The 26,639-nt window shown below is 46.1% G+C and overlaps 1 protein-coding gene across 2 annotated transcripts; it reads left to right on the top strand.

The window, feature by feature from the left end:
- The first annotated feature begins 4,300 nt into the window (after positions 1–4,300).
- On the top strand, positions 4,301–17,709 carry DNAJB13 (DnaJ heat shock protein family (Hsp40) member B13). Of its 2 annotated transcripts, none has more exons than XM_004768076.3 (8): positions 4,301–4,451; positions 9,633–9,736; positions 10,699–10,860; positions 13,374–13,531; positions 14,582–14,695; positions 15,750–15,863; positions 16,743–16,819; positions 17,393–17,709. In XM_004768076.3, the coding sequence occupies exons 1-8, from the start codon at positions 4,384–4,386 to the stop codon at positions 17,544–17,546; spliced, it is 951 nt and encodes a 316-aa protein (XP_004768133.1). In that variant the 5' UTR covers positions 4,301–4,383; the 3' UTR covers positions 17,547–17,709. The 2 variants fall into 2 exon arrangements, with proteins under 2 accessions (XP_004768133.1, XP_004768134.1); XM_004768077.3 differs by having other exon boundaries at positions 4,413–4,451; positions 10,639–10,860.
- Positions 17,710–26,639: the final 8,930 nt, after the last annotated feature.

Here is a 26,639-nt window from a genome sequence, read left to right on the forward strand (position 1 = left end):
TTCCAAAAAAAAAAAAGTTCTAGGTGAATTAAAGACTTAAGAGTGAAATGGACTCTCAGAAGAAAATATAGGTGAAGATCTTTATGACCCTCTACAGAGAATATTTCTTAGACATAAAAAGTATAATCAAAAAGGAAAAGATTGGTAAGTTCTACCCCCCTAAAAAAATTGGTAAAAACACAAGCTTGGAAATGAAAGGGGTTTTTATTTTATCTATTTTCAACAAATATAAAACGTGAAGAGTCCCCCTACCCCCCCAAAAAAAGCCCAGTAGAAAATGGTCAAAAGAGGGACACCTGAGTGGCTCAGTTGGTTGAGCATCTGGTTTTGACTCAGGTCATGATCCAGGGTCCTGGGATTAAGTGCCACACTGGGCTCCCTGCTCAGTGGGAAGCCTGCTTCTTCCTCTCCCTCTGCCAACCATTCCCCCTGCTTGTGTGCTCTCTCTTTCTTTCTCTCTCTCTCTCTCTGACAAATAATAAAATCTTACGAAAAATGGGCAAAAGACATAAATAGGCTTTCACGATAAAAAACAAATGGGCAATAAACATGAAAAGACAAAAAAATGGAAATCAAAGTCTGCAATGAGTTGTTGTTTCACATCTATATTGGCAAACATTTAAAAACTTGACATCAGTGGTGCCTGGCTAGTTCAGTGGGTAGAGCCTGCAACTCTTGATCTCAGGGTTGTGAATTCAATCTCCATGTTGGGCATGGAGCCTACTTAAAATAAGACACACACACACACACACACGTGTGTGTGTATGTATGTATGTGTACATGTACTTTAAAAGAAAATTAAAAATTGGACATCAAGAATTGGTAAGAATGTAGGGGCACCTGGGTGGCTCAGTTGTTGAGTGTCTCCCTTCAGCTCAGGTCATGATCCTGGGGTCCTGGGATGGAGCTCGCTGCATTAGGCATCAGGCTCCCTGCTTGGCAGGAGGCCTGCTTCTCTCTCTCCCAATCCCCCTGCTTGTGTTCCCTCTCTCGCTGTGTCTCCCTCTGTCAAGTGAATAAATCTTTCTATCTGGTGAGCTGGTTGTTAAATATTTACAAGTACGCCACAGGAGATGCATAGTAGTGAAACAATGAATAAAAGCAAGCGAATACTAAGTAGGTAGAGAGGAGCACACAGGGGCAACATTCCTTCAATAAGGAATGTTCTAATGCTGCTCTTCTGTGCATATAAACTTCCTAAGGAAAAGAAAATAAGCAAGGGTTAGCTTGGTGGAAGGCAGGGCCAGTGGCATGTGTATATATACACACTGGAGGATCTGAGAGAGGTAGCTCCAAAGATGAATGTGAATGTGAGAGAGAAAATGGTTAGTTGGGGCAGTTGCAAGCATGCTTTTCATGCTCAAGCATTCTGAGAAGCAAGGAGCAAGGGGGTTGGTGTGCCCTGGTAGGGAAGATTAGGGTAGATGGGGCGAGAGCAGATCACCGCATGCTTATGTGCCAGGGTCAGCAGTTTGGATTAACTGTGAGCAATGTGTGGGCAAAAGTCTTGGCAGGGTAGAGGCAAGATGGGCAGGATAGTGCGGAAGTTGGAAAGGCTTTGCTGGAAAGTGAAAGCCAAAGCAAGACCATGGCTCTGAGGACGAAGAGGCTTAAGAGGTCCCTAAGATGTAAAATAGACGGAGCTTAGTGACTGATTGGATGTGGGATGTGGAAAATAGGACGCTTCTGCCCACAAGGAGGTAGAACAGAATTCCCCACTCTTTAAGGGTGGGCCATGAAATGACTTTCTTCCAAGGAGTACAATCCAGAAAGGAGGAAACAAAAGTAACCTTACAGTGGAGAGAAAACTGAAAAGGCTACCTCAGCAGGTGAAGGTCATCATTGCCAGTGATGTCATGTTGATAGTAGGTCCCTTTGATATGTTGGGATGAGAATGGCATTTCACCTCTGTGGTCTTCCTTCCAGAAGCCCCTAGCCTCAGTCTAATCATAGAAAAAATATCAAGCAAATCCCATTGAGAGGCTGTACAAAATACACGACCGGTACTCCTTATTAAACTATCAAAATCATCAAAAAACAAGAAAAGTGAGAAACAGTTTTAGCCAGCAAAACCCTAAGGAAACCTGACAACTAAAGGTAACGTGGTATCCTGGTTGGAATCCTGGAATAGAAAAAAAGACATTAGGTTAAAAACTAGGAAATCTAAAAGTGTGGATTTCCATTATAAATGAGGTATCTGGAAGAAATAAAACTAAAAGTCAACTTACTGAATGGGAGCAGATATTTGCAAATGACATATCTAATAAAGGGCTAATATCCAAAATATACAAAGAACTGCTAAAACAAGACCCAAAAAACAAATACTCCTATTAAAAAATGGGCAGAAGCCATGAAAAGACATTTCTTCACAGAAAACCTACACATGGCCAACAGACACATGAAAAGGCGCTCAACATCACTCATCATCAGGGAAATGCAAATCAAAACTACGATATCACCTCACATCTAAATTGACTAAAATTAACAACACAAGAAACAAGTGTTGGCAAGGATGTGGTGAAAAAGGAGTCCTCCTGCACTGTTGGTGGGAATGCAGCCACTATGAGAAAACAGCATGGAGGTTCTTCAAAAAGTTAAAAATTAGACAAACCATAAGAGAATCTTAATCTCAGGAAACAAACTGAGGGCTGTTGGAGTGGAGGGGGTGGGAGGGATAGGGGGACTGGGAGATGGACACTGGGGAGGGTCTGTGCTATGGTAAGTGATGTGAATTGTGTAAGACTGATGATTCACAGACCTGTACCCCAGAAACAAATAATTCATTATATGTTAATAAAACACATATATATGTATGTGTGTGTGTGTATGTATATGTGTGTGTGTATATATTCACATACACACACATACAAAAAAGGTTTTAAAATATGGGGTGCCTGGGTGGCTCAGTCATTAGGTGTTTGCCTTCAGCTCAGGTCATGATCCTGGGCTCCTGGGATTGAGCCCACAATCAGACTCCCTGCTTGGTGGGAGGCCTGCTTCTCCCTCTCCCACTCCTCCTACTTGTGTTCCCTCTCTTGCTGTCCCTCTCTGTCAAATAATAAATAAAATCTTTTTAAAAAATTTAAAAAATAGACCTACCTCATGATCCAGTAATCACACTGCTGGGTATCTATCCAAAAAATACAGAAAGACCAATTCAAAGAGATACATGCACCCCTGTGCTTATAGTAGCATTATCTACAATAGCCAAATTATGGAAACAGCCCATGTACATGAACAGATAACAAAGTGGTGTATTTATGCAACAGAATATTGTTCAGCCATAAAGAAGAATGAAATCTTGCCATTGGCAACAACATGGATGGAGCTAGGGAGTATTACGCCAAATGAAATAAGCCAGTCAGTTTAAGTCAAATACAATATGGTTTCACTCATATGTGGAATTTAAGAAACAAAACAAACTAACCTGGGTGGGAGTAAACGAGAGGCAAACCAAGAAACAGATGCTTACCTAGAGAGAACAAACTGATGGTTACCAGAGGGCAGATGGTGGAGGGATGGGTGAAACAGGTGTTGGAGATTAAGGAGGGCACTTATTGTAATGAGCACCAGGTGATACATGAGTTATTGAATCACTGTATTGTACACCTGAAACTAATATAACACTGTAAACTATAGTGCAGATAAATTAAAACTTAATAAATAAATGTCACTAAATTGAGCATTAGAAAAAATCACAATGTATCAATATTGATTATTATTTGTGATAAGTATACCTTTCTCATGTAAGCCATTAAGAGTACAGGAAACTGGGTGTGGGGCATATGGGAATTCTGTCTTCCCAACTTTTCTGAAAGTCTAAAACTATTCTAAAATTTAAAACTTATTTTTAAAAAATCAGCTAGATGCATTTGTTCTGAAAATGTTTGTTTTTTTTTTTTAAGATTTTTTTTTATGAGAGACAGTGTGTTGGAGTGGGGGTGGTGGGGCAGAGCGAGAGAGAGAAAGAGTCACAAGCCAACTCTGACTCCGCACTGACCCTGGGGCCCCAGTGGGGTTCGTTCTCATGACCTGAGGTCATGATCTGAGGTGAAACCAAGAGTCGGACCCTCAACCAACTGCCCCACCTAGGCATCCCTGTTCTGAAAAGTTTTAATTAAAATTAATTGCTACTTTCCTTAAAAACTGAGTTGAGAGTTTCTGAGTTGAGTGACCTTTATCAGGGTCACAGAGTCAGCCCCTATTCTTCTAATTCTTCTCTTGGCTCTTCTGTGAGGCAGAACTGAACAGGTGGTTTGCTTGGGCAGGAAGGACTACCACTCCCAGAGTGCCCCTGTGCGGTTGTCAGGAGCAACCAGAGAATGCAGACTAACAGCCCTCTCGGAGTCGGGATTATACAACTGGGTGCCTTGCCAGGCAGCCATGGGCCAGGACTATTACTCCGTGCTTGAGGTCACTCGCAATTCAGAGGATGCCGAGATCAAGAAGGCGTAAGTGGGGGGCGGGAGTGAGGCTTTAGGGGAGTGCCAGGAAGGCTCCACCTTTATCTTCCAAACTGAGCTTTCTTGCACAGTTTAGGGCAGGCAAGATAAACCTTGTTCCTTCTCTTGATTCTTGCTTACCTATACTCTAGGTTTGGGCTGGGTTAGAGTTCCCAATCCATCATGCTTTACCTCCTAAACCCTATCTCTCTTCCTGCTCATCCTGGTTTTCCTAGCAATAAAAGTCAGGACAAAGGAGACATTTGAACTTTATTCTGATTATGGAGAACCAAAGGATTGAAAATAGTTGAGTGACCTGACCAAATGGGTGTGTTTCCGATTTTATTCTGGCCATCAGATGAGTTTGTTTTTGTTTTTTTAAGCTTTTATTTATTTATTTGAGAGACAGAGATCAAAAGTAGGCAGAGAGGCAGGCAGAGAGAGAGGAGAGAGCAGGCTCCATGCTGAGCAGAGACCCCAATGTGGGGCTTGATCCCAGGACCCTGGGATTATGACCTGAGCCGAAGGCAGAGGCTTTAACCCACTGAGCCACCCAGGTGCCCCTCAGATGAGTTTTTAATGCTGAACGGCATTTCTCAATACTTCCATCAGGTCTTGGGGATTTTGCGGTCCATTTCCAAAAAAGTGTAGGATGGGAGTCAGCACATTTTTCTGAAGAAAAAAAAAAGTGTTTTTGGGGGGCAGCTGGGTGTCTCAGTCAGTTAAGCATCTGACTTGATTTCAGCTTGGGTCGTGATCTCCAGGTCATGAGATTGATTCCTGTGTCAGGCTCCACACTAGGTGTCAAGCCTGCTTGGGATTCTGTCTCTCCCTCTGCTCCCCCCAAACCACACACACCCTGTTCGCTCACACACGCACTCTCTCTCTCTCAAAAAAAAAAATGTGTTTTTTAAATGTATATTTATTGAGTGCCTACCCTATGGTTAGGGGCAGTGGTAGAAGCTGGAGATATGATCATGAATCAGACAGATAAGTAGCTTGATTTTGTTGATTAATACAGATAATGAATAAGTCATAAGTGTGATGAATGTTACAGAAGTACAGAGGGTTGTGAAAGCTTATTTTAGAAGTAGAGAGACCCTATTCAGGGGCTGTCAGGATAATCAAGGCTGACAATGAAGCTTAAGTGCACCTGGGTGGCTCAGTGGGTTAAGCGTTCATCTTTAGCTCAAGGCATGATCTCAGGGTCCTGGGATCAAGCCCCCCATCGGGCTCTCTGCTCAGGAGGGAGCCTACTTCTCCCTCTGCCTCTGCCCCTCTCCTTGCTTATGTGCTCTCTCAATCTCTCTCTCTCTCAAATGAATAAATAAGATCTTTTTAAAAAAGAAAAAAGAAGATGAAGCTTGAAGCAGGACAGTGGGTTGGTGAGAAGAGAGAGAATGGACTTGGCTCTTTTTTTTTTTTTTCAAGATTTTATTTATGTATTTGACAGAGATCACAAGTAGGCAGGGAGGCAGGCAGAGAGAGAGAGGGAAACAGGCTCCCCGCTGAGCAGATAATCAAGGGAGAGAGCCCGATGGGGGCTCGATCCCAGGACTCTGAGATCATGACCTGAGCTGGAGGCATAGGCCTAACCCACCGAGCTACCCAGGCGCCTCTTGACTTGGCTTTTAATCAGATCTTTGGAGGGTAAGGTAAAAGGGAGGAATCTGGGATAATACAATTACGGTTGGGCAGTAATCCATTTATTGAATGTACAGATTCTGTTCTGAAAACCTCCCATCATTATTTCATTTAATCCTTACAACAACCCTGAGAGGTAGGTGCTATTATTATCCCAAGCCCATGTGCCTAGTAACCAGTATCTGGACACCAGGCCTACTGTGGTTCAGGTCCTATAGGGCATTAATTGTGGGGTAAGTCGAAAGAGTCTACAGTGTGGCTGAGAAACAAGACACAGACTCATGAGACAATTACAGAATAACTCAGGACAGTGTGTGATGTCACCCACAGTTCAGAGCATCTCCTTGGCCAATGGGAGCCATCTAAGGAGAGGTCACAAAGAGTTGGAGTGCCGAAAAGTAAGCCAAACTTAAACACTAGAAACATCTAGATCTGAATCCAGGTTCTCCTACCCACTAGCTGTGTGACATGGACAAAGTGCCCTCTCTGGGCCTCGTTTTCCCATCTCTAAAATAACAGTAACAAACAGTGGCACCTGGGTGGCTCAGTGCGTTGGGCATCTGCCTTCAGCTCGGGTCATGGTCCTGGGTCCTGGGATTGCCCTTCACTGGACTCCCTGCTCAGCAGGGGGCCTGCTTCTCCCTCTCGCTCTACCCCTCCCCCTGCTTGTGCTCTCTCTCATGCACTCTCTCTAATAAGTAAATTCTTAAAAATTAATAATTATAAAGGTTGTTCTAGTATTAATATGGGATTGTATGAGATAATGAATATGAAATGCCCAGCAATCATTTGCCCCAAAACCAGGTCCTATAGAGTGGTTAAAAGGACCACGTGTATTTCAAACAATAGCCCTTAACCCTTCTCTATTGTGACAGTTTTAAGAGATGAGTGCCATACTGGAGTACCGAGATTCTTGACCCCCCCGCTCAAAATGCTGAATGTAATATAATGAAGAAAAGCTCCACGATGATTCCTAATTGCCTAGCTATTTCCCTTCTCAGTGTCTCTCATTTGGTCTCAGCTGCTACATCTGAGCTGTGACTCACCTCCGTCTTGGGCACTCAGTAAAACAGTGATGGTTGTAAGTAAAACTTACAACTACTCAAGTTTATATGAACACGGAACTCTTCTCAAACCCACTTACTTTTACTCATTGATAGAATATTCTTTCAGTTCTCCTCATAACTGACTTTGGCCTTTGTAACTGAGAAGGGCTGGTTTCAAAGCCTCAAGGAGGTCATGACAATTGTCTTCAAGTCTCTGAAGGTGGAAGAAGCCGATACTCTCTGTAAGGCCTCCAAGGTCAGAGTTAGGACCTTCAGAGTTAGAGGACAGCAAGCCTCACTCAGTAAGATGAAATGTTGCCTCCAAGTCCGAGTGGTCCCACCCTGAGATGGGCTGCCTTGTGGGACAGTTACATTGGGTCATTCTTTTACTCTCTGCTGCTCAGAGCTAGGCAACCAGGGACACAGAACCAGACACAGTAACTCAAGGAAATCACGCTAGTGGGAGAGACAAGCCAGTCAATAACCAGCTGGAGCACCAAGTACTAAGTTTAGGGATGGAAGGCACTGGGGACTCGGGAAGGGGATTCTAACCCAGAATGGAGGCTGCAGTTAGGGAAGGCATCCTGGAGGAGTTGACCCTGAGCTGTGTGTTGGAAGATGAATGAAAATGTGCCAGTGGGAGATGGGAGGGACTGGAGAGGGGTGAGTGTTACAGGTGAAGGGAGTAGAATGTCAAAGACATGAGCAACGCAGTGTGGGGAGTTTGGAGCCTGGGCAGAAGGTCAGTAGAGGTCATGGGAGTGGGGAGAGAGAGCTGTGAGTAAGAAGGCCAGAGAGAGAAGCAGAGGCTTGAATCTCAGAGAGATTTGGATTTTATGCTGAAGACAAAGGGGAAACCAGTGGAGGATTTAGGCCGCAGAGTGACTTGGTCAGGGGGCAGCACGCCAAAAGGCCTGGGGAAGGGGAGCACTAGAAACAGGAAACCATAGTTCTGCAATAGTTGTAGGGATGAAGCAGCAGGAAGAGAACATTAGGGAGAAAGAAAAACCAACGTGCCTGGGTAACGGGTGGGATGGGGGTGGAGGGGACAAAGAACCTGGGAGTTGATAACGTTCAGGTTTTTGGCTGCAGTTCCTGGGTAAGTGAGCAAAAAATGGGGGAATGAAAGTGTGTTTCATTTGGGCTCATTGAGTTTGTGAGGCCTTTGGGACATCAGAGAGGAGATACCAAGATGGCTCTGGGAGCTGGGCCCTCTGAACTGCATCAGTAGACACCGTGGGGCTCAGGCTTCCTGAAGAGAGCCCAAGGCAGGTGATTGGGAGGGAGGTGAGAGGGGCTGGGGTCTTTATTCCCAGCTCCCTTCCTAGCAGGGCCCTTCAGGTTGGCTATGTTCCTTAAATGAAGTGACGGCTCCTGCCAAGGGCCCCCATCCACACACCCTTCTGTGGGATGTCATGAACTTCTCCTTCCCCTCACTCCTATAGGCTCGAGGGCATCAGGGTCCCTCAGGGCTCCTGACCTTGGGCTACAGCGCCGTCCCCTATGGTTATCCTCCCTATCTCCCACACTTTGGTGAGCCACCGTTGTGGCTCTCCTCCAGGCTACAGGCCCCTACCTAGATGCACCCACCATGAGGTTCCGCACCTGACTTTTCAGATCTCCTTCCAAAGACTGCCAGACAACAGGCACGTTAGAAATAAGGTTGCTTTTGCCCTTTTCTCTCCACCCTGTGTTCATCTGCTTCCCAGCCCAGTAGCTATCTTAGTCCCCGAGACCAGCCCCTTTATCAACTCCACAAATCCCCCAGTCCATGCCAGCTCTTTCCTCCCAGACACTGAGGGTACAGATTTTCAGATGCTGTAGGTGCTGCCTCATTTGAGTGGTGGGATGGGGCAGCTATGGAAGCTGGGCAGCGAATGAGCACAGAAGCAGGAGACACTAAGAGGGCCTGACATGTGCTGAGTGCCTCTCTGTACTCAGCCCTTTGACGCCTTATTTTATGTGATCTTCCCAAGAAGCCTAGGGGTCAGTTCAGACATCAAGACAGGATTCGAAATATATTGGGGGAGGCATGTGTGAGGGTCAAGGAGGAGCAAGAGTGGGCAGGAGGGTCTTCAGACCCCAGTGCAGGTCTGATGCCTGTGGTGGGGGAGCTGGGTGGGGAGGGCCGCAGAGTCGGCTGGAGAAAATGCTCAGTCCGGATGATTGGCAGGAGTTCCGAGGCAGAGGTTGTAGGTTGGAGGGGTCCTGTGTCCCACAGGGAGGCACAAGCACGAACATCCTCACCATGCTTGGGCCCTAGCTGGAGCAGGTGGAGGAGGGGTAGCTTCAGCACAAACACCGAGGGCAGGCAGCTACGCTTTCTCCCCGCTGGGCCCTCTTCAAGGGCATCTGAGCCATGGGCCACCTTGGCTACCACAGCCCAGACTTTATAGCTGGGAACATCAAAGCAGTGAACAGAGAGCCAGCTCTAAGCCAGCTCTAAGCACCTTGGGCCTGTTTCAGCTGCTATGACGAGTATGAATCCTCTCTCCTCCAGGTACCGGAAACTGGCCCTGAAGAACCACCCGCTCAAGTCCAGCGAGCCATCTGCAGCAGAGACATTCAGGCAAATAGCAGAGGCCTATGATGTGCTGAGCGACCGTAAGTGACTCTGCTCTCTTCCTCAGGTCTTGGGTGTTGGGCTTTCTGAGGGGGCCCAACAGAGAGGAGGCATTCCTCTTCCTGCCCTGGGCAAACTTAGAAAGAAAACAGCACGAAGAATTAGTCGCCTATCTCAGGAGTCCAGAGATAAGGCTGACGTGGCGTGGGGAGCCCTTGGATTAAGCTGATCTGCTCAGCTGGTCTTGGAGGGGGCAGGACCTGGTGCAGGTCCCCACAGCCCCCACATTCACCCTGGGCCCGCAGGGATGGGCACAGTGAGATGCTTCCTGCCAAGGCTGGAAGCTGGTGTGCACCTTTACTCTTCCCGGACGGCCAAGGAGAGCATGTCTATAAAGGGGCATGGAGAGGCTGGTGATTGAGAAATCTCCTGAAACTAGGAGTATAGAAAGCGATTCCTCCCCTCTGCCCTGGGCAGTACCTGCATGGACATCCTGAAGTCTTGTCCCAGAGACTAGTTACAGATCCTGTGCCGAAGAATGGCCAGATCACAAAGGTTTTTCTGGTCCCGAGTTCTCAGGACTTTGGAGTCCTTAGACTGTAGGAGTTCAAAGCTCTAGAATCTGGGAGCTCTAGAATTCTTGGATTCTAGAATTTCAAGGTGCTAGGATTCTACCTGCCCCAGAAAAAACTGTATTTGTGATGATGAGTTTAGCCCAATTCCAGGACAGTAGCCTGACTGTTAATCTCCAGATCCCTCCTCCAGGCCTCCGCCACCGTTGTGGCTCTCCTCCAGGCTACAGGCCCCTACCTAGATGCACCCACCATGAGGTTCCGCACCTGACTTTTCAGATCTCCTTCCAAAGACTGCCAGACAACAGGCACGTTAGAAATAAGGTTGCTTTTTCCCTTTTCTCTCCACCCTGTGTTCATCTGCTTCCCAGCCCAGTAGCTATCTTAGTCCCCGAGACCGGCCCCTTCCTCAAGGTGCAACATGTCCACAGCTGTGAAGAGAGGCATCTATGACAAGTTTGGAGAAGAGGGCCTGAAGGGCGGGATTCCCCTGGAGTATGGAGCCCAGACCCCATGGACCACTGGTTATGTCTTCCACGGCAACCCTGAAAAGGTTTTCCATGATTTCTTCGGAGGAGACAACCCCTTTGGTGGTAAGAGGCCCCACCTCCCCACTTGCCTTACTGGGAAAGGACAGAGCTATAAAAGGTTTCTTTTCCTTGAATCCTTTTGTTTATTTAAGAAATAGATATAGTGCCTGATTAAAAAAATTGTATTAAAGAAGAAATAAAGTCCAGCCTTTATTCCTTCTCTAGGAGCAGCCACTTACTGCCAACAGTTTATGTATCCTTCCAGAAATTTTCTGTGCATTTATGAGCATATATTTATGTTTACATAAGCCTTTTACCTAATTAAGGAAAGAGGACCATATTGTACATGCTGAGTTTTTTTCACTTAGTGTATCTTGGAGATGATCTTATTATGTACCATATTGTATACAGATCTGTTTCATTCATTTTAATAGCTGCATCAGATTTCATTATACAAGTGTGTGTTAGTCAGCTGAGTACATGGATGGCTGTGTGAATGATCCCACATCCCAACAAACTGACAAAGAGCTGATTTCTGAGGCTCAGGGTCATCTCGTAAGGACAATTGACCCTCAGACCTGTCTTCCTGGCTTCAGTTTTGCGACTCAGAGAAGCTCGGTTTCATTGCCTGTCCCCCTGTAGCCTCTCCGCCTGGCTATACCACCGCTTTTCTGCATTTCAGAAGTTCTCTTTTCCTTTTCTCCATGTTAATAACAACTGAGTACGGCTCACTGTCTGTCTACCTCCGGGCCCCCTCCCACCCTGCATTGCCTTCTCCTGTCTACCAGAGGGAACTAAGTTCATCAGCTGCATGTGTAACTGGACAAAGCGGGGGACTCAGGGTCAGGTCTGTTTCAGATCCACACACTGCCTCTTACGAGCTGTGTGGTTCTCCGCAAATCCCTTCACCGCTCTGAAACCTCAACTTCCTTTCTGGTCAATGACTATACTAGTCCTTTCCTCACCCATCATTATCAAATGAGATAACAGGCTTTATAAATCCATTATGAACATGCGCTCTGCAGACTGAAAGATACTGTACAATGGATCTGTCTCTCCCAGAGACAGGCACATGGAAAAGAGACAGCTCGGAGGAGCCAACCCAGAGCTTATAGGGGCATTGCTTACAAGGTTTGGGCTATACTGCCGGAACACCCGGGTGGCTCATTTGGTTAAGTGGCTGCTTTCAGCTCAGGTCATGATCCCAGGATCCTGGGATCAAGCCCCACATCGGGCTCCTTGCTTGGCAGGGAGCCTGCTTCTCCCTCTGCCTGCCACTCTGCCTGCATGTGCTCTTTCTCTCTCTCTCTCTCTGACAAATAAATAAATAAAATCTTAAAAAAAGAAGAAAAAGAAGAAGAAGAAGCAGCTATACTGCTTCAGTGCTTCACCCCAGGGATTCTTGGATCCCGTCTCCCTACAGGGCCGAGGGACAAGGCCTTCCTATGACCTGGCTACTGGGGTGTCTATAGCCCCGTACACCATAGCTGCAGGGTGAACGAATGAATTCAGTGAATGATACAAGAGGGGACCAGGTAATTCACAGGCCTCTTGATTCATTAGCACAGCACAGCAGGGCACACATTACAGTGAGGCCTTGCCCAAAAAATCTGAATTATGATAGCAACCTAGACTCTACACAAAAGGCTTCACATGTAGTGATAAGCACAGTGGTTCAGGACACAGGTTCTAGAGTCACACTGTCTGAGTCCAGATGGACTGTGGGGCTGTGAGCATTTTCTTTGGCCTCTCTTCCCTGTAAGAGAACCATGTGAAGCACTGACACCAGCTCCTGCTGCAGAGTAAGCTTTCAGCAATGTCTAGTTCTTCATCATCATCTTGTTATTTAATCCTAATGGTAGAAGGCAGATCAGGCATTATTACTCCAATCCAAGAACAGAAAAACTGGAACCAAACTACTACATAGCACTTCAAGAGGCAAGGGCTCTTTGGACTGGGATGGAAGGGCAGCAAGAGATGTTTATGGGTATAGAGCTGGGCAGGGAGAAAAGAGACTGAAGAAAAAAACGTTTGGTGAACTCTCAAATTTTTAAGGAACCACCCCTGCCCCAGCCCTTTGTCAGCGGCTGACTTCATAGAAACTTGAGTCTGGGGTCTCTAGTGGTATTGGGCTGGGCTGTACATGAGGGAAAGGGGAGCCTCGGGAAGGGTAGGAAGGACTAGAATGCTTATTATGACTCTCCCAGCGGCCTTCTAACTGCAGGAGTCATTTCTGGAATACCAGGAGCTGCCACCAGAGGGCACTCCTCTCCCTTCTGAGACAGCCAGTCTCCAGGGGTATTTCCCAAGTTTAGGGGGAAAGGAGTCAGGAGAGTGTGGGACTATCCAAAAAGGGTGGGGTGGGGGGTTTGAAGCAGTGGGAAGTGGCAAGGATTGATAATCATTGGATCTGCAATTAAGGATAACTTTTTGACCTGGCTTAACAGTCTGAGTCTGCAAGATAGGAATGAGATGCTGGGTATTACACTTGGGGTGTAATATGTGTGAAGGTGTCTGTGCATCCAGGTCCCTGGAAGCAGCCTCTCTTACTCCTCTCCTCTCCCCACCTCCTGCAGAGTTTTTTGATGAAGAAGGAAATGAGGTAGATTTGAACTTTGGGGGGCTCCGGGGCCGGGGAGTCAAGAAACAGGACCCCCCAATTGAACGAGACCTCTACCTATCCCTGGAGGACTTATTCTTCGGCTGCACCAAGAAAATTAAGATCTCCCGAAGGGTGAGTACTGGGCTTCCTCCTACTGGGAGCCACTACCTATCCTGTCCAATCTTTCAAGTAACCTCCTCCCTGTCCTCACTGGAGACCTCAGGTATGGTCTCTGATGGAATCATGAAATCTCAAGTTTGGGGACATAAGATAATAGAATTCTAGAATCTGAAGTTGGAAGGGACAATCAAAGGTCCCATTCTATCCCATGCAGGAATCTCCTCTCCCGTGTTCCTAACTGGGACAGAGTCTTTCCTTTCCTCTCAGTTCATCCCCATCCCTGTGGGAAGTTGGGCTCTTAATGTGCAGAGTCTCCCGTGAATTCTGCCCTCTGGGCATTACCAGACCATACCCCCAGGGCTTCATCAGTGTGTAAGCCTCACAAGGAAGAAGAAACAATGTGGGCATGGAGGGTGGGCTGCAGGACATTCCCCAAGGAGTCTGATTGAAGACCTTCAGTGCCCCAGGGTACAGTCAGTCCTTGGGTTGGCCCTGTCCCGTGGCCCAACCCTATGCTAGGCACACAAGCAAGACCTTTTAACACCTTTCCCCAGAAGAGGAGATGCCAACAATGGCCATGCTTTCCGCGGATGGCACTTGTCTGGGCATGTGATTGGGGAATGGATGGATGACATAATAGGGAATGCTTGAATATGCTGACCTCTGTGGTCTTTCTCCCTTCATGATTAAGAGACCTCCCAGAGCCTCGTGGCCAGAGTCTCTTGGTTTGGAGAGAGGACCTGGGTATGTGTTCACTATGTATTTGTTAGTGGCCAGGGCCACGTGATTTCTAGGGCAGGAGTTGGGGGCTTGATCAACTCATGGTGACCACTTGGCATCTCAAGTCCCAGCCCTATGACATAGCCTGTCATCCTGGAATTATAAGTCCTTGGTTCCAGTGAATGGGGTGAGAGTGGGAATGGCTCTGGAAGGTTCTCCCTGTTGCTAGAGGAATGATCCCGAGCACAGAACCCCTGTAACAAATTTCTCATGTGAAAAGGCCAGCCGGGAAATCCCCAGCAAACTTCTCCCCACCCCACCCCCCTCGCCATCTGGCTGCAGGTGCTGAACGAGGATGGGTACTCCTCTACCATCAAGGACAAGATTCTCACAATTGATGTGAAACCTGGTTGGAGGCAGGGCACACGGATCACCTTTGAGAAGGAAGGGGACCAGGTGAGAAGGAGGGAATTGACTAGGATCCATCCTTAATTAGTGTCAGTTGCCTGGGCTTGTCCATGGAGTGGGAAGACTGAGGGAAGGAGGCAATGCTTTCTCCTGCCCCTGTGAGCCCTACTCTGGTAGAGAGACCAGTCTGCAGAGTGGGTGAGATGATCCCCAAAGTCTCTTATAGACGACAGAGCCTCATCATACCTCTGTGAGTGGATACCCAGGGATTTTCCCCACTTTGCAGAATAAGAAACTGAGACCCAGAGAGGGAAGGGATTTGCCAGGGCAAGAGCACAAGAGCTCTCTCTTCCTGATTTTCTTCAGTGCTTCTTGAATAAAGCCTAACTACAGGAGCTATTCAGAAACCACTTATTAATAATAATTTTAATACCATTTAATATCTTAATGATAATTACTTATTTAAATAAAAATATAAAATTATTGTTCAAGGCATGCTGAATCCTTAAGTCTGAGAAGAGGCAGAGTGATGGTGTTTTCAGAGCCGAAAGAGATTAATTCCTCGGCTGACACTTCTTGCTCCCTTTCTCACCTGTAAAACATCTACTTCCAAAACACGCCCTTCAGGACCCCGCTCTAATGCTCCCAGCTGTGGGCAGCCTCCCCTGACCTCCCCACCTAGGTTAGGGCCTCTCTGGTCTCCTGCGTCTGGGTTCCCTTTACCATAGTCTGGAGCACATTGAGGACTGTGGGCCTGTCGCCCACAGCGACAGTTAATGAAGCCTGGCAGGACAGAGGCTTGCTGGAAGTTGTCTTCAAATTTGCAGCTCAGAGTTTTGCCCACCACCTCAGGAAACCCCGTCCCCCTCCAGCTGAGTGAATCCTTTTGCTCAATAGAGGAGAAGCATTTGGGGGGGCTGGATTCACCCGAGTAGGCTTCTCAAAGAAGCGGATACGAAAACAAACTGTAAAGGTCCTTCCAGAAAACCTGGTTTAATCTCTTCATTGTTCAGATGAAGACATGGAGACCAGTAGAGGTAGGAACTTGGCCAGTGACACACAGCCAATTAGCCCTTGTCAACCCTTAGCCTCCTCTGCCCAGGGCCCCAACATTATCCCAGCCGACATCATCTTCATCGTAAAGGAGAAGCTACACCCTCGCTTCCGCAGGGAGAACGACAACCTCTTTTTTGTGAACCCCATTCCCTTGGGCAAGGTAAGTGGGCAAAGTAGAGGAGAAGAGGTGGGCAGATGAGAGTGAGCAAGCCGGCCGCATTCTGCACTCCCCCCACTGCATGGGGTAGGCCTTCAGAACGCGAGGAGAGCACATAGAATCTATGTGGTGTCTTCAGGGCCCCTCTGTGTCCTCAGACTCCAAGCACAGAATAGCACCGGCCTAGGCTTTGCCTTCCCTCCCACACTGCACCTGCAGGCAGTCACTCAGTCAGTCCCGCCACCTGGTCTGTTCATCTCTCAGTCTGGGTGTGAGCACCTGCATCTGCCCAGGAGCCCTCTGGCGGCCCTCCCGCCTCCCTTCCCAACTCTCTAGGCTCTTCCCCGTACTTATTGGACTTATTGGACTGTGCCACTGGCTTGTCTCAGCATCTCCTATGATGTTCAGGGCCCTCCACACTCTGCCCCTGAGGTTCTCCCCCCGTGCACTCCGACCACCGTGCTCTTCGGAGCTCCTGCCTGCTCACACCTCCAGATTCTTGTTAGTGCTATGCCCTTTGCGTGGAATGCTGTATCCACCTGGTCTCCCTGGCAAGCTCCTTCTCACCCTTATCAACTGCCATCATGGGGCCGCCCTCCTGTCCCACTCCAAAATGTTTGGGGGGCCTCTCCTTGGCTCCCGCAGACTCCTTGACTTCACTCTATCATAATATATGTCATCCTCAGTCTTACGTAGCAGACTGAGCTCCTGCGAGCAGGTAGTTAGTTGCCTGGCTTGCTCTTCTGTGAGTCCTTGAACAGCCTTGTGCCTCCTTGAGGCAGGGCTCATGGCTTGGCACTGAATAAGCTCAGAAAGTGCCTTCTAAACAGAAAGGCCAAGGTGACCTCCCCCACTCCCACCTTTGGCCCTCATGTCCCCTAGGCCCTGACCTGCTGCACTGTGGAGGTGAAGACCCTAGACGATCGTCTGCTCAACATCCCCATCAATGATATTGTCCAGTAAGTGCCCCTGCTTGGGACCTAGTTGGCAGAAGGGCTGGCCTGGGCCTTGGAGGGTAGTGGCACGCTGGGCAGCCCCGTGCCGTTCAGTCCTGGCCAGAGAGACCTGAAATCCAGCCCCACCTCTGGCCAAGCTGCAGTCACCTGGTAAACGGGAGTATCTTTCTCTAACTTGCACAAGGCCACTTTAGAGCCCAGAGGGCCCCCGTGTTGGGCAATCTTGGTTGCCTTCCTCCTCCTGAACCTCTCATTAGTGTTCTGAGTTGTATTCCTTAAGTCCTTTCCAGGAAAGGCCCTCCCCATGGGAAGCTTTACTCAGCCTCTCAGCATCCCAACCCAGGGTGGTATCTCTAGTTCTGGAACCCTCTGTTAGAGACTCAGTGTAAAAGGGTTGTCGAGGGAGCAGGCTGTCTGAACAAGCCCCCACCCCATTCTGGTTGAAATGAGCCCCATGGTGGAAAACCGTACTGATGGCCCCTTGCCTGAAGTTATGCAAGCAGGGGCAGCCTGGGATCTGTCAAAATGCTCCTCTGCGGGGCCGCTAATTTCCCTTCTCTCATCCTCACGTCTCAGTCCCAAGTATTTCAAGAAGGTGTCAGGCGAGGGGATGCCGCTGCCCGAGGACCCCACTAAGAAGGGAGATCTCTTCATCTTCTTCGACATCCAGTTCCCCACCCGCCTCACACCCCAAAAGAAACAGATGCTGCGCCAGGCATTGCTGACATAACTCTTGTGGACTGGAGGCTGGTGCGTGGGGGAGGCTAGCTGGGCCTTTAGCCCACCCCGGCCTCAGGATGTGCAGGGGAGCCAGCCCACAGCATAGATGGGAGGTGAGGATGGGATGGCAAGGGACTTTTAAACTGACACAATAAAGATTTATTTCCTACCTACCAGTTGCACCCAGGAGACTGTGTTGGAGGAAAAGGAGCTTCATGTATCTCTTTCTTGTGAGCAGAGGGAAGGGCAAGGTGTAGGAAGCCTAAAACCTGGGTCCTTGTACAGGTTTTTAAAATTTATTTAAATTCATTAGTTAATGTATGATGTGTTATTGGTTTCAGAGGTAGAGCTCAGTGATGAAGTGATAGAAGATCAGTCTTATATAATACACAGTGCTCATTGCATGGCCTTCCTTAATGCCCATCACCCGGTTACCCCATCCCCTATCCCTCTCCCCTCCAACAACCCTCAGTTTGTTTCCTTATGGTTTGTCTCTCTCTCTAATTTTACCTTGTTTTATTTTTTCCTCTCTTCCCTATGATCCTCTGTTTTGCTTCTTAAATTGCACAACCCGGTGAGATCATATGATAATTATTTTTCTCTGATTGCTTATTTCACTTAGCATAATACCCTCCATTTCCATCCACATTGTTGCAAATGGCAATATTTCATTTCTGATGGTTGCATAATATTCGTGTGTGTGTGTGTGTGTGTACCACATCATCTTTACCCATTCATCTGTCAATGGACATCTGGGTTCTTTCTTTTTTTTTTTTTTTTTAAGATTTTATTTATTTGTTTGTCAGAGAGAGAGAGAGAGCACAAGCAAGCAGAGTGGCAGTCAGAGGCAGAGAGAGAAGAAGGCTCCCCGCTGAGCAAGGAGCCCGATGTGGGACTCGATCCCAGGATCCCGGGATCATGATTTGAGCTGAAGGTAGCCGCTTAACAAACTAAGCCACCCAGGCATCCCACATCTGGACTCTTTCAACAGTTCAGCTGTTGCAAACATTGCTACTATGAACACTGGGGTGCAGGTGTCCCTTCGGATCACTACATTTGTATCTTTGGGGTAAATACCCAGTAGTGTAATTGCTGAGTCGTAGGACAGCTCTATTTTTAACTTTCTAAGGAAACTCCATGATGCTTTCCAGAGTGACTGTACCAGTTTGCATTCCCACCAACAGCATAAGAGGATTCCTCTTTCTCCACATCCTCACCAACATCTGTTGTTTCCTGACTTGTTAGTTTTAGCCATTCTGACCAGTATGAAGTGGTATCTCATTGTATTTTGATTTGTATTTCCCTGATGCTGAGTGATATTGAATGTTTTTTCATGTGTCTGTTTGTCATTTGGATGTCTTCTGTGGCGAAGTGTCTGTTCATGTCTTCTGCCCATTTCTTGATTGGATTATTTGTTCTTTGGGTGTTGAGTTTGATAAATTCTTTATAGATTTTGGATACTAGCCCTTTATCTGATAAGACATTTGCAAATATCTTCTCCCATTTTGTTGGCTGTCTTTTGGTTTTGTTGACTGTTTTCTTTGTTGTGCAAAAGCTTTTTATCTTAATGAAGTCCCAATAGTTCATTTTTGCCTTTGTTTCCCTTGCCTTTGGAGACATGTCTAGCAAGAAGTCACTATGGCTGAGGTCACAGATGTTGCTGCATATGTTCTCCAGGATTTTATTGGATTTATATCTCACATTGAGGTCTTTTATCCATTTTGATTTTATTTTTGTGTATGGTGTAATGAAATGGTCCAGTTTCATTCTTCTGCATGTGGCTGTCCAATTTTCCCAGCACCATTTGTTGAAGGTACTATCCTTTTTCCATTGGATATTCTTTCCTGCTTTGTCGAAGATTAGTTGACCATGAGTTGAGGATCCATTTCTGGGCTCTCTATTCTGTTCCCTTGATCTGTGTGTCTGCTTTCGTGCCAGGACCATGCTGTCTTAATGATTACAGCTTTGTAATAGAGCTTGAAGTTTGGAATTGTGATGCCACCAGCTTTGGTTTTATTTTTCAACATTTGTTTGGCTATTCAGGCTCTTTTCTGGTTCCATATGAATTTTAGAATTATTTGTTCCAGTTCTGTGAAAAACATTGATGGTATTTTGATAGGGATTGCATTGAATGTATATACGTATTGAATGTATACTGCATTGAATGTATAGGTAGCATAGACATTTTCACAATATTTGTTCTTCCAAACCATGAGCATGGAATGTTTTTCCATTTCTTTGTGTCTTCCTCAATTTCTTTCATGAGTGCTCAATAGTTTTCTGAGTACAGATCCTTTGTCTCTTTGGTTAAGTTTTTTCCTAGGTGTCTTATAGTTTTGGGTGCAATTGTAAATGGGATTGGCTCCTTAATTTCTCTTTCTTCTGTCTCATTGTTTGTGTATAGAAATACAACTAATTTATGTGCATTGATTTTGTATCCCTCCACTTTGATGAATTCCTGTATGAGTTCTAGCAATTTTGGGTTGGAGTCTTTTGGGTTTTCCCCATAGACTATTATGTCATCTGCAAAGAGTGAGAGTTTGACCTCTTCTTACTGATTTGGATGACTTTTATTTCTTTTTGTTGTCTGAATGCTGAGGCAAGTTACTATGTTGAGCAGCAGTGGTGACAGTGGATATCCCTGCTGTATTCTTGAGTTTAGTTCTCTCAGTTTTTCCCAGTTAAGAATTATATTTGTGGGGTGCCTCATGGCTCAGTGGGTTAAGCCTCTGCCTTCAACTCAGGTCATGATCTCAGGGTCCTGGGATCAAGCCCTGCATCAGGGTCTCTGCTCAGTAGGGAACCTGGACCCACCCTCTCCCCTGCCTCTGTGCCTACTTGTGATCTCTGACTTCAAATAAATAAAATCTTTATTTTAGGGACACCTGGGTGGCTCAGTTGGTTAAGCAGCTGCCTTCAGTTCAGGTCATGATCCCAACGTCCTGGGATCGAGTCCCACGTCGGGCTCCTTGCTCAGCGGGGAGCCTGCTTCTCCCTCTGCCTCTGCCTGCCATTCTGTCTGCCTGTGCTCGCTCGCTCTCCCTCTCTCTCTCTCTGATAAATAAATAAAATCTTTAAAAAAAATAAAAAAAATAAAATCTTTTTTTAAAAAATGCTATTTGCTGTGGGCTTCTCATACATAGTCTTTATGATATTGAGGCGTGTTCCCTCTATCCTTACAGCGTGAAGATTTTAATCAAGAAAGAATGCTGGTACTTTGTCAGTGCTTTTTCTGCATCTATTGAGAGGATCATACAGTTTCTGTCCTTTCTTTAGGTAGTGTATCACATTGATTAATTTGCAGATATTGAACTATGGTTGCAGTCCAGGAATAAATTCCACTTGTTTGTGGTGAATAATCCTTTTAATGTACTGTTGGATTCTACTGGCTAGTATCTTGGTGAGAATTTTTGCATCTGTGTTCATCAGGTATATTGGTCTGTAAATCTCCTTTTTGATGGGGTCTTTGTCTGGTTTTGGGATCAAAGTAATGCTGGCCTCATAGAGTTTGGAAGTTTTCCTTCTATTTCTATTCTTTGAAATAGCTTCAGAAGAATAGGTATTAATTCTTCTTTAAATGTTTGGTAGAATTCCCTTGGGAAGCCATCTGGCCCTAGACTTCTGTCTGTGGGTAGATTTTTGACATCTGCTTCTGTTTCCTTGCTGGTTATGGGTGTGTTCAGGTTTTCTTTTTCTTCCTGTTTCAGTTTTGCTAGTTTATACTTCTCTAGGAATGCATCCATTTCTTCCAGATTTGTTGGCATATACTTGCTGATAATATGTTTTTGTAATTGTATTTTTTCAGTGTTTGTTGTGACTTCTCCTCTTTCATTCATGATTTTATTTATTTGGACCCTGTCTCTTTTCTTTTTGAGAAGTCTGCCCAGGGATTTATCAATCTTATTCTTTTAAAAAAACAGCTCCTAGTTTCGTTGATCTTTTCTACTTTTCTTTTGGTTTCTATTTCATTGATTTCTGCTTTACTCTTTATTAAATCTCTTCTCTGTTGTGTTTAGGCTTTGCTTGCTGTACTTTCTCCAGCTCCTTTAGGTGTAAGGTTAGGTTGTGTAATTTAGACCTTTCTTGTTTCTAGAGAAAGGTATATTGCTATATACCTCCCTCTTAGGACCACCTTTGCTGAATCACAAAGATTTTGAACAGTTGTATTTTTATTTGTTTCCATTAAGTTTTAAAATTCTTTAATTTCCTGGGGCGCCTGGGTGGCTCAGTGGGTTAAAGCCTCTGCCTTCGGCTCGGGTCATGATCCCAGGGTCCTGGGATTGAGCCCCACGTCGGGCTCTCTGCTCATTGGGGAGCCTGCTTCCTTCTCTCTCTCTCTGCCTGCCTCCCTGCCTACTTGTGATCTCTGCCTGTCAAATAAATAAATAAATAAATAAATAAATAAATAAATAAAATTCTTTAATTTCCTGGTTGACCCATTCATTCTTTAGTAAGATGCCCTTTAGCCTCCGTGTATTTCAATTCTTTCCAAATTTTCTCTTGTGATTGAGCTGCAGTTTCAAAGCATTGTAGGCCAAAAATATGCAGGGAATAATCCCAATCTTTTGGTACCAGTTGAGAGCTGACTTGTGAACCTATATGTGATCTATTCTGGAGAATGTTCCATACACTAAAGAAGAATGTGTATTCTGTTGCTTTAGGATGGAATGCCTTCAGTATATCTGTGATGTCCATCCCATCCAGTATTTCATCCAAAGCCCTTATTTCCTTGTTGATCTTCTGCTTAGATGATCTGTCCACTGCATTGAGTGGGGTGTTAAGGTCCCTTACTATTATTGTGTTATTATCAATGTGTTTCTTTCATTTTATTATTAATTGGTTTATGTAATTGGCTGCTCCCATATTTGGGGCATAAATATTTACAATTGTTAGATCTTCTTGTTGGATAGACCCTCTAATTATGATATAGTGTCCTTCCTCATATCTTACTACAGTCTTTGGTTTAAAATCTAATTTGTTTTCTTAAGATCCTAGTACCTATAACCCTGGAAGATTCCAATTATTCTGCACAATAAAATTTACAAATTTAAAAAAAAATAATAAAATCTGTCTGGGGCACCTGGGTGGCTCAGTTGTTAAGCACCTGCCTTCAGTTCAGGTCATGATCCCAGGGTCCTGGGATTGAGCCCCACCTTGGGCTCCCCCGCTCAGTGGAAAGCTTGCTTCTCCCTCTCCCATTCCCCCTGCTTGTATTCCCTCCCATACTGTCTATCAAATAAATAAAATCTAAAAAAATAAAAAAATCTAATTTGATATAAGGATTGCCACCCCAGCTTCCTTTTGATATCCATTAAAACAATAATTGGTTTTCCACCCCCTCGCTTTCAATCTGGAGGTGTCCTTGGGTCTAAAATGAGTATCTGGCAGATATCAATGGGTATATCAATGGGTTTTGCATTTTTATCCAATCTGATACCCTATGTCTTTTGATTAGGGCATTTAGCTCATTTATATTCAGAGTAAACATTGAAAGATATGAATTTAGTACCATTGTAAAGTACCTGTAAAGTCACTGTTTCTGTATATTGTCGCTGTTCCTTCCTGTTCTATGTTACTTTTGGGCTCTCTCTTCGCTTAAAGGATCCCTTTTAATATTTCTTGTAGGGGTGGTTTAGCAAATTCTTTTATCATTCCTTTTAGCAAACTTTTTATCATTCCTTCTATTTTGAATGATATGCTAGCTGTAAAAGTATTCTTGGCTGCATATTTTTCTTGTTTAATGCCCTGAATATATCATGCCAGTCCTTTCTGGTTTGCCAGGTCTCTGTGGATAGGTCTGCTGCCAGTCTGTTTCTACCCTTGTAGGTTATACACCTCTTGTCGTGACTTGCTTTCAGGATTTTCTCTGTCTCTGAGATTTGCAGGTTTCACTGTCATTTGTCAGGATGTTGACCGGTTTTTATTGATTTTGAGGGGTATTCTCTGTGACTCCTGGACTTGAATGCATTTCATTCCCCTTATTAGGGAAGTTCTCTGCTCCAATATACCTTCTGCTCGCCCTTCTTTTGGGATCCCAATTACCTTAATATTGTTTTGCTTTATGTTATCACTTATCTCTTGAATTCTCCCCCTCATGATTATCTTTTTTTTTATCTCTTATCTTTCTCAGCTTCTTTATTTTCCATCATTTTATCTTCTATATCACTGATTCTCTCTTCTGCCTCATCTATCCTAGCAGTTGGAGCCTCCATTTTTATTACATCTCATTAATAGCCTTTTTGATTTTAACTTTAGATTTTAGCTTTTTTATTTCTCCAGGAATGGATTCTCTAGTGTCTTCTCTGCTTTTTTCCCTAGCCCAGTAAGTATCTTTATAATTGTTATTCTCAACTCTAGTTCCAACTTATGTTCATACAGATTAGGTCCCTGGCAGTCAGTACTGCCTCCTTGTCCTGGTTTTCCATGACCAGGTAGGTTCCTGAGGGCTCGGAGCCTGTATGCTGTTACCTTGATAGAGTGGGGCAGAGCCGTGTGGCCTCTGTGTCCCTACTCTGCTCTTATTTCTCATGACACAAAATCTTTACCAATATAACACTCTCTAGAGTGTTATATGGTCACACTGTCGACAGGAAGCACAAAGAAAACACTTGTCAAGGTTACATGGGACAAAGATGTCATCAGAACTTTGAAGGCCACTCCCAGACTCATCCTGCCTAGAGGCAACACTGACACAGGGCTGGAAATGGCTTTGATTCTTCCTCACCAGCCTCAATTCCATCTACTTAGTGGGTCCTGGGCTGCCTCTAGGTAGGGTGCAGAGGGGGACAGGCAAACTGGATTTCACTCCCGGCCCTGCCACAGACTTCCTGGATGTTACTACTCATAACTCCCCTGCAGGCTGCTTGAGGACTGAGTCATTGGTGAATGTATTTGAACTCACTGCTTAGGAATCAGGGTTCCAGGATTGCTGCTGCTATGGCCACCAGGCCCAGCTGGGCCCATATAGAGCACACCTACCTCCCCAAACTGCCTACCATCCATCAGCAAGTGTGGCATGCAACTCTTCTGTCTTTTGAGTCTGGGTTTGGGCTAGGATACATCCAAGCTTCTGAGAGTAACTGGCCACTTTTATGGAGGGATGTCAGAGGTACCAGAAAAGGCCCCCATGCTGTCGATATCAAATTCCCCCATTCAAAGCACATCCAAGCTTTAGGTTTTTTCTTAAATGTGGTTTCAGTAGCACCAGTCAGACATTTAAAAAACCATCAGGGAGGGTGCCCGGGTGCCTCAGTGGGTTAAGCCTCTGCCTTCGGCTCAGGTCATGATCTCAGGGTTCTGGGATTGAGTCCTGCATTGGGCTCTCTGCTTGGCAGGGAGCCTGCTTCCTCCTCTCTCTCTCTCTCTGCCTGCTTGGTCTCTCTCTGTCAAATAAATAAATCTTTAAAAAATAAAAATAAAAAACCACCAGGGAGAATGCAGCAGGAGCTGCCCTTGAGATGTGGAATCTGGACCAGGGTTCTAGGGAGCACCTCTGCCGTCCTTAAGGAATATGGGCCTTGGAATCAGCTACACCTCAGGCATATGCCAGGGGCCAATCACTTCGCTTCTCTGAGCCTGTTTCTTACAGCAAAGATTACAATCCTGGTCTTGTGGGCCTTATGGAAACAAGATGAAGTGGACTCTGCCCTGAGGCACGGCTGGTGGAGGGGTGGTGCCAGCTGCCCTCTGCGGTCAGTGAGCAAGTGGATGAGGGAGTGTGGTGCCCGTGTTGTCTCCTCTAGGCCAGCAGCAAAGCCTGCCTCTAGCCTTTTCATGGTGAGGCTCTGAAGGAAGTGTGCTTTTAGGCCTGATGGAAGACCTTTATGAGATTTCTATTACCTCCATGATCTTCGGTGCTACCTCCTATGGTAGGCAAAGCAGGCTGGCTTGGCATATATTCATTTTATAGGCCGTGAGGACTGGTTACTGAATTACTGAGGCTTACAGATATGCTGCCCAGTGGTTTCTGCCACCTCCCCAAGCTCCTCACTGTCCCAGGATCATGCCCAGAACCATGATGGAGCCCGGTGGCCTTGTGTCCATCCTAGTATCTGGGACATAAGGCTGGTGAGTGGTATCAGCTGACATGCCTAGGGCAACAAATTGACCCTTTCCTCTGGTGCGTTAACAGGGAGTCCTGCCTCCCAGAACTAACATGAGAATTAGGGTGCAGGAGGGTTAGTCCTCCATTTATGCTGATTCCCCACAGCCCAGCAGACAATAGCCCCACTGGGCTGCTTACCACCTTCACTTTGGCTCTGTTCATGGCACCCAACCCTGTCTCTCTCAGGGACTGAGACCCCAGCTCAATTTGTCAGATGCTAGGAAGTAGGTGAGGAATCCTGGGCCCTCCTTCTGTCTCCAAGAACCAGTCTAATATCCTGGACCCCTTGCCAAAGCACTGAAGGGCTGAGCCTCCAGCTCTGACCAGCGGGGAAAGAGCAGTAGTATTAGCTGCTTTAGGCAGCTGGAAGAGGGGAGTCATATTCTCTGAGCCTGGCTCTACAGCTGCCCAACCCTTTCCAAAGGACTCTAGCACTGGTCCCTGCGTGAGGAGTCCACAAGGGGAGAGAGGAGTCTGACTGGCCCCCGTTCAGTTGCTGACTTCCTATATGTCCTTGCTTGCATGACTGGTCTCAACCTTCATCTTCTTCCAGCAGCTATAAAATGGGCCTACCTCTGCACGAGATGCCTCAGCATCCCGGGACTTCAGAGTACCCAACCCCTTGAAACAGATATAAAATCTGCTTTCCTGTCTGAGGACAGGTGCTAGGGACAGGGAGGTTGACACCGTGTGCAGCCTAAGTCCTGTCTTGGCACTGCCTCCTTGGGATCTTGAGCCCAGGGAGAGGCTGAGACTCCAAATGAAAGTATCCTCAGGTTGAGGCCACCTGTTTGCCTTGCAGCATGTCCCACCAGTGCAGGAGTACCACCCACTAAGGGCATGACTGGAGGACAAGAAGTGGCCTGGCTTTGCCTCACTAGGTCTGGGACTTTGAGAAGGTTTCTCATTTGTAGAATGGAATAAACTAAGTTCATAGCATCTAAGGTTCCCAAGTTCTCTAAATCTTCCAAGAAGCAGAGGCAATGTAGGGTAGACAGG

The sequence above is a fragment of the Mustela putorius genome, unplaced genomic scaffold (assembly GCF_011764305.1).
Source record: "Mustela putorius furo isolate JIRA1106 unplaced genomic scaffold, ASM1176430v1.1 tig00003987_pilon_pilon_pilon, whole genome shotgun sequence".
Lineage (NCBI taxonomy): Eukaryota > Metazoa > Chordata > Mammalia > Carnivora > Mustelidae > Mustela > Mustela putorius.

What these genes read in the sequence shown, in the direction of transcription:
- DNAJB13 (XM_004768076.3), top strand. Translation starts at nt 4,384, where the DNA reads ATGGGCCAGGACTATTACTCCGTGCTTGAGGTCACTCGCAATTCAGAG. An exon ending in GATGCCGAGATCAAGAAGGC is followed by an intron (nt 4,452 to 9,632) that starts GTAAGTGGGGGG and finishes TCTCTCCTCCAG; the next exon opens with GTACCGGAAACTGGCCCTGA. An exon ending in CCCATCAATGATATTGTCCA is followed by an intron (nt 16,820 to 17,392) that starts GTAAGTGCCCCT and finishes CTCACGTCTCAG; the next exon opens with TCCCAAGTATTTCAAGAAGG.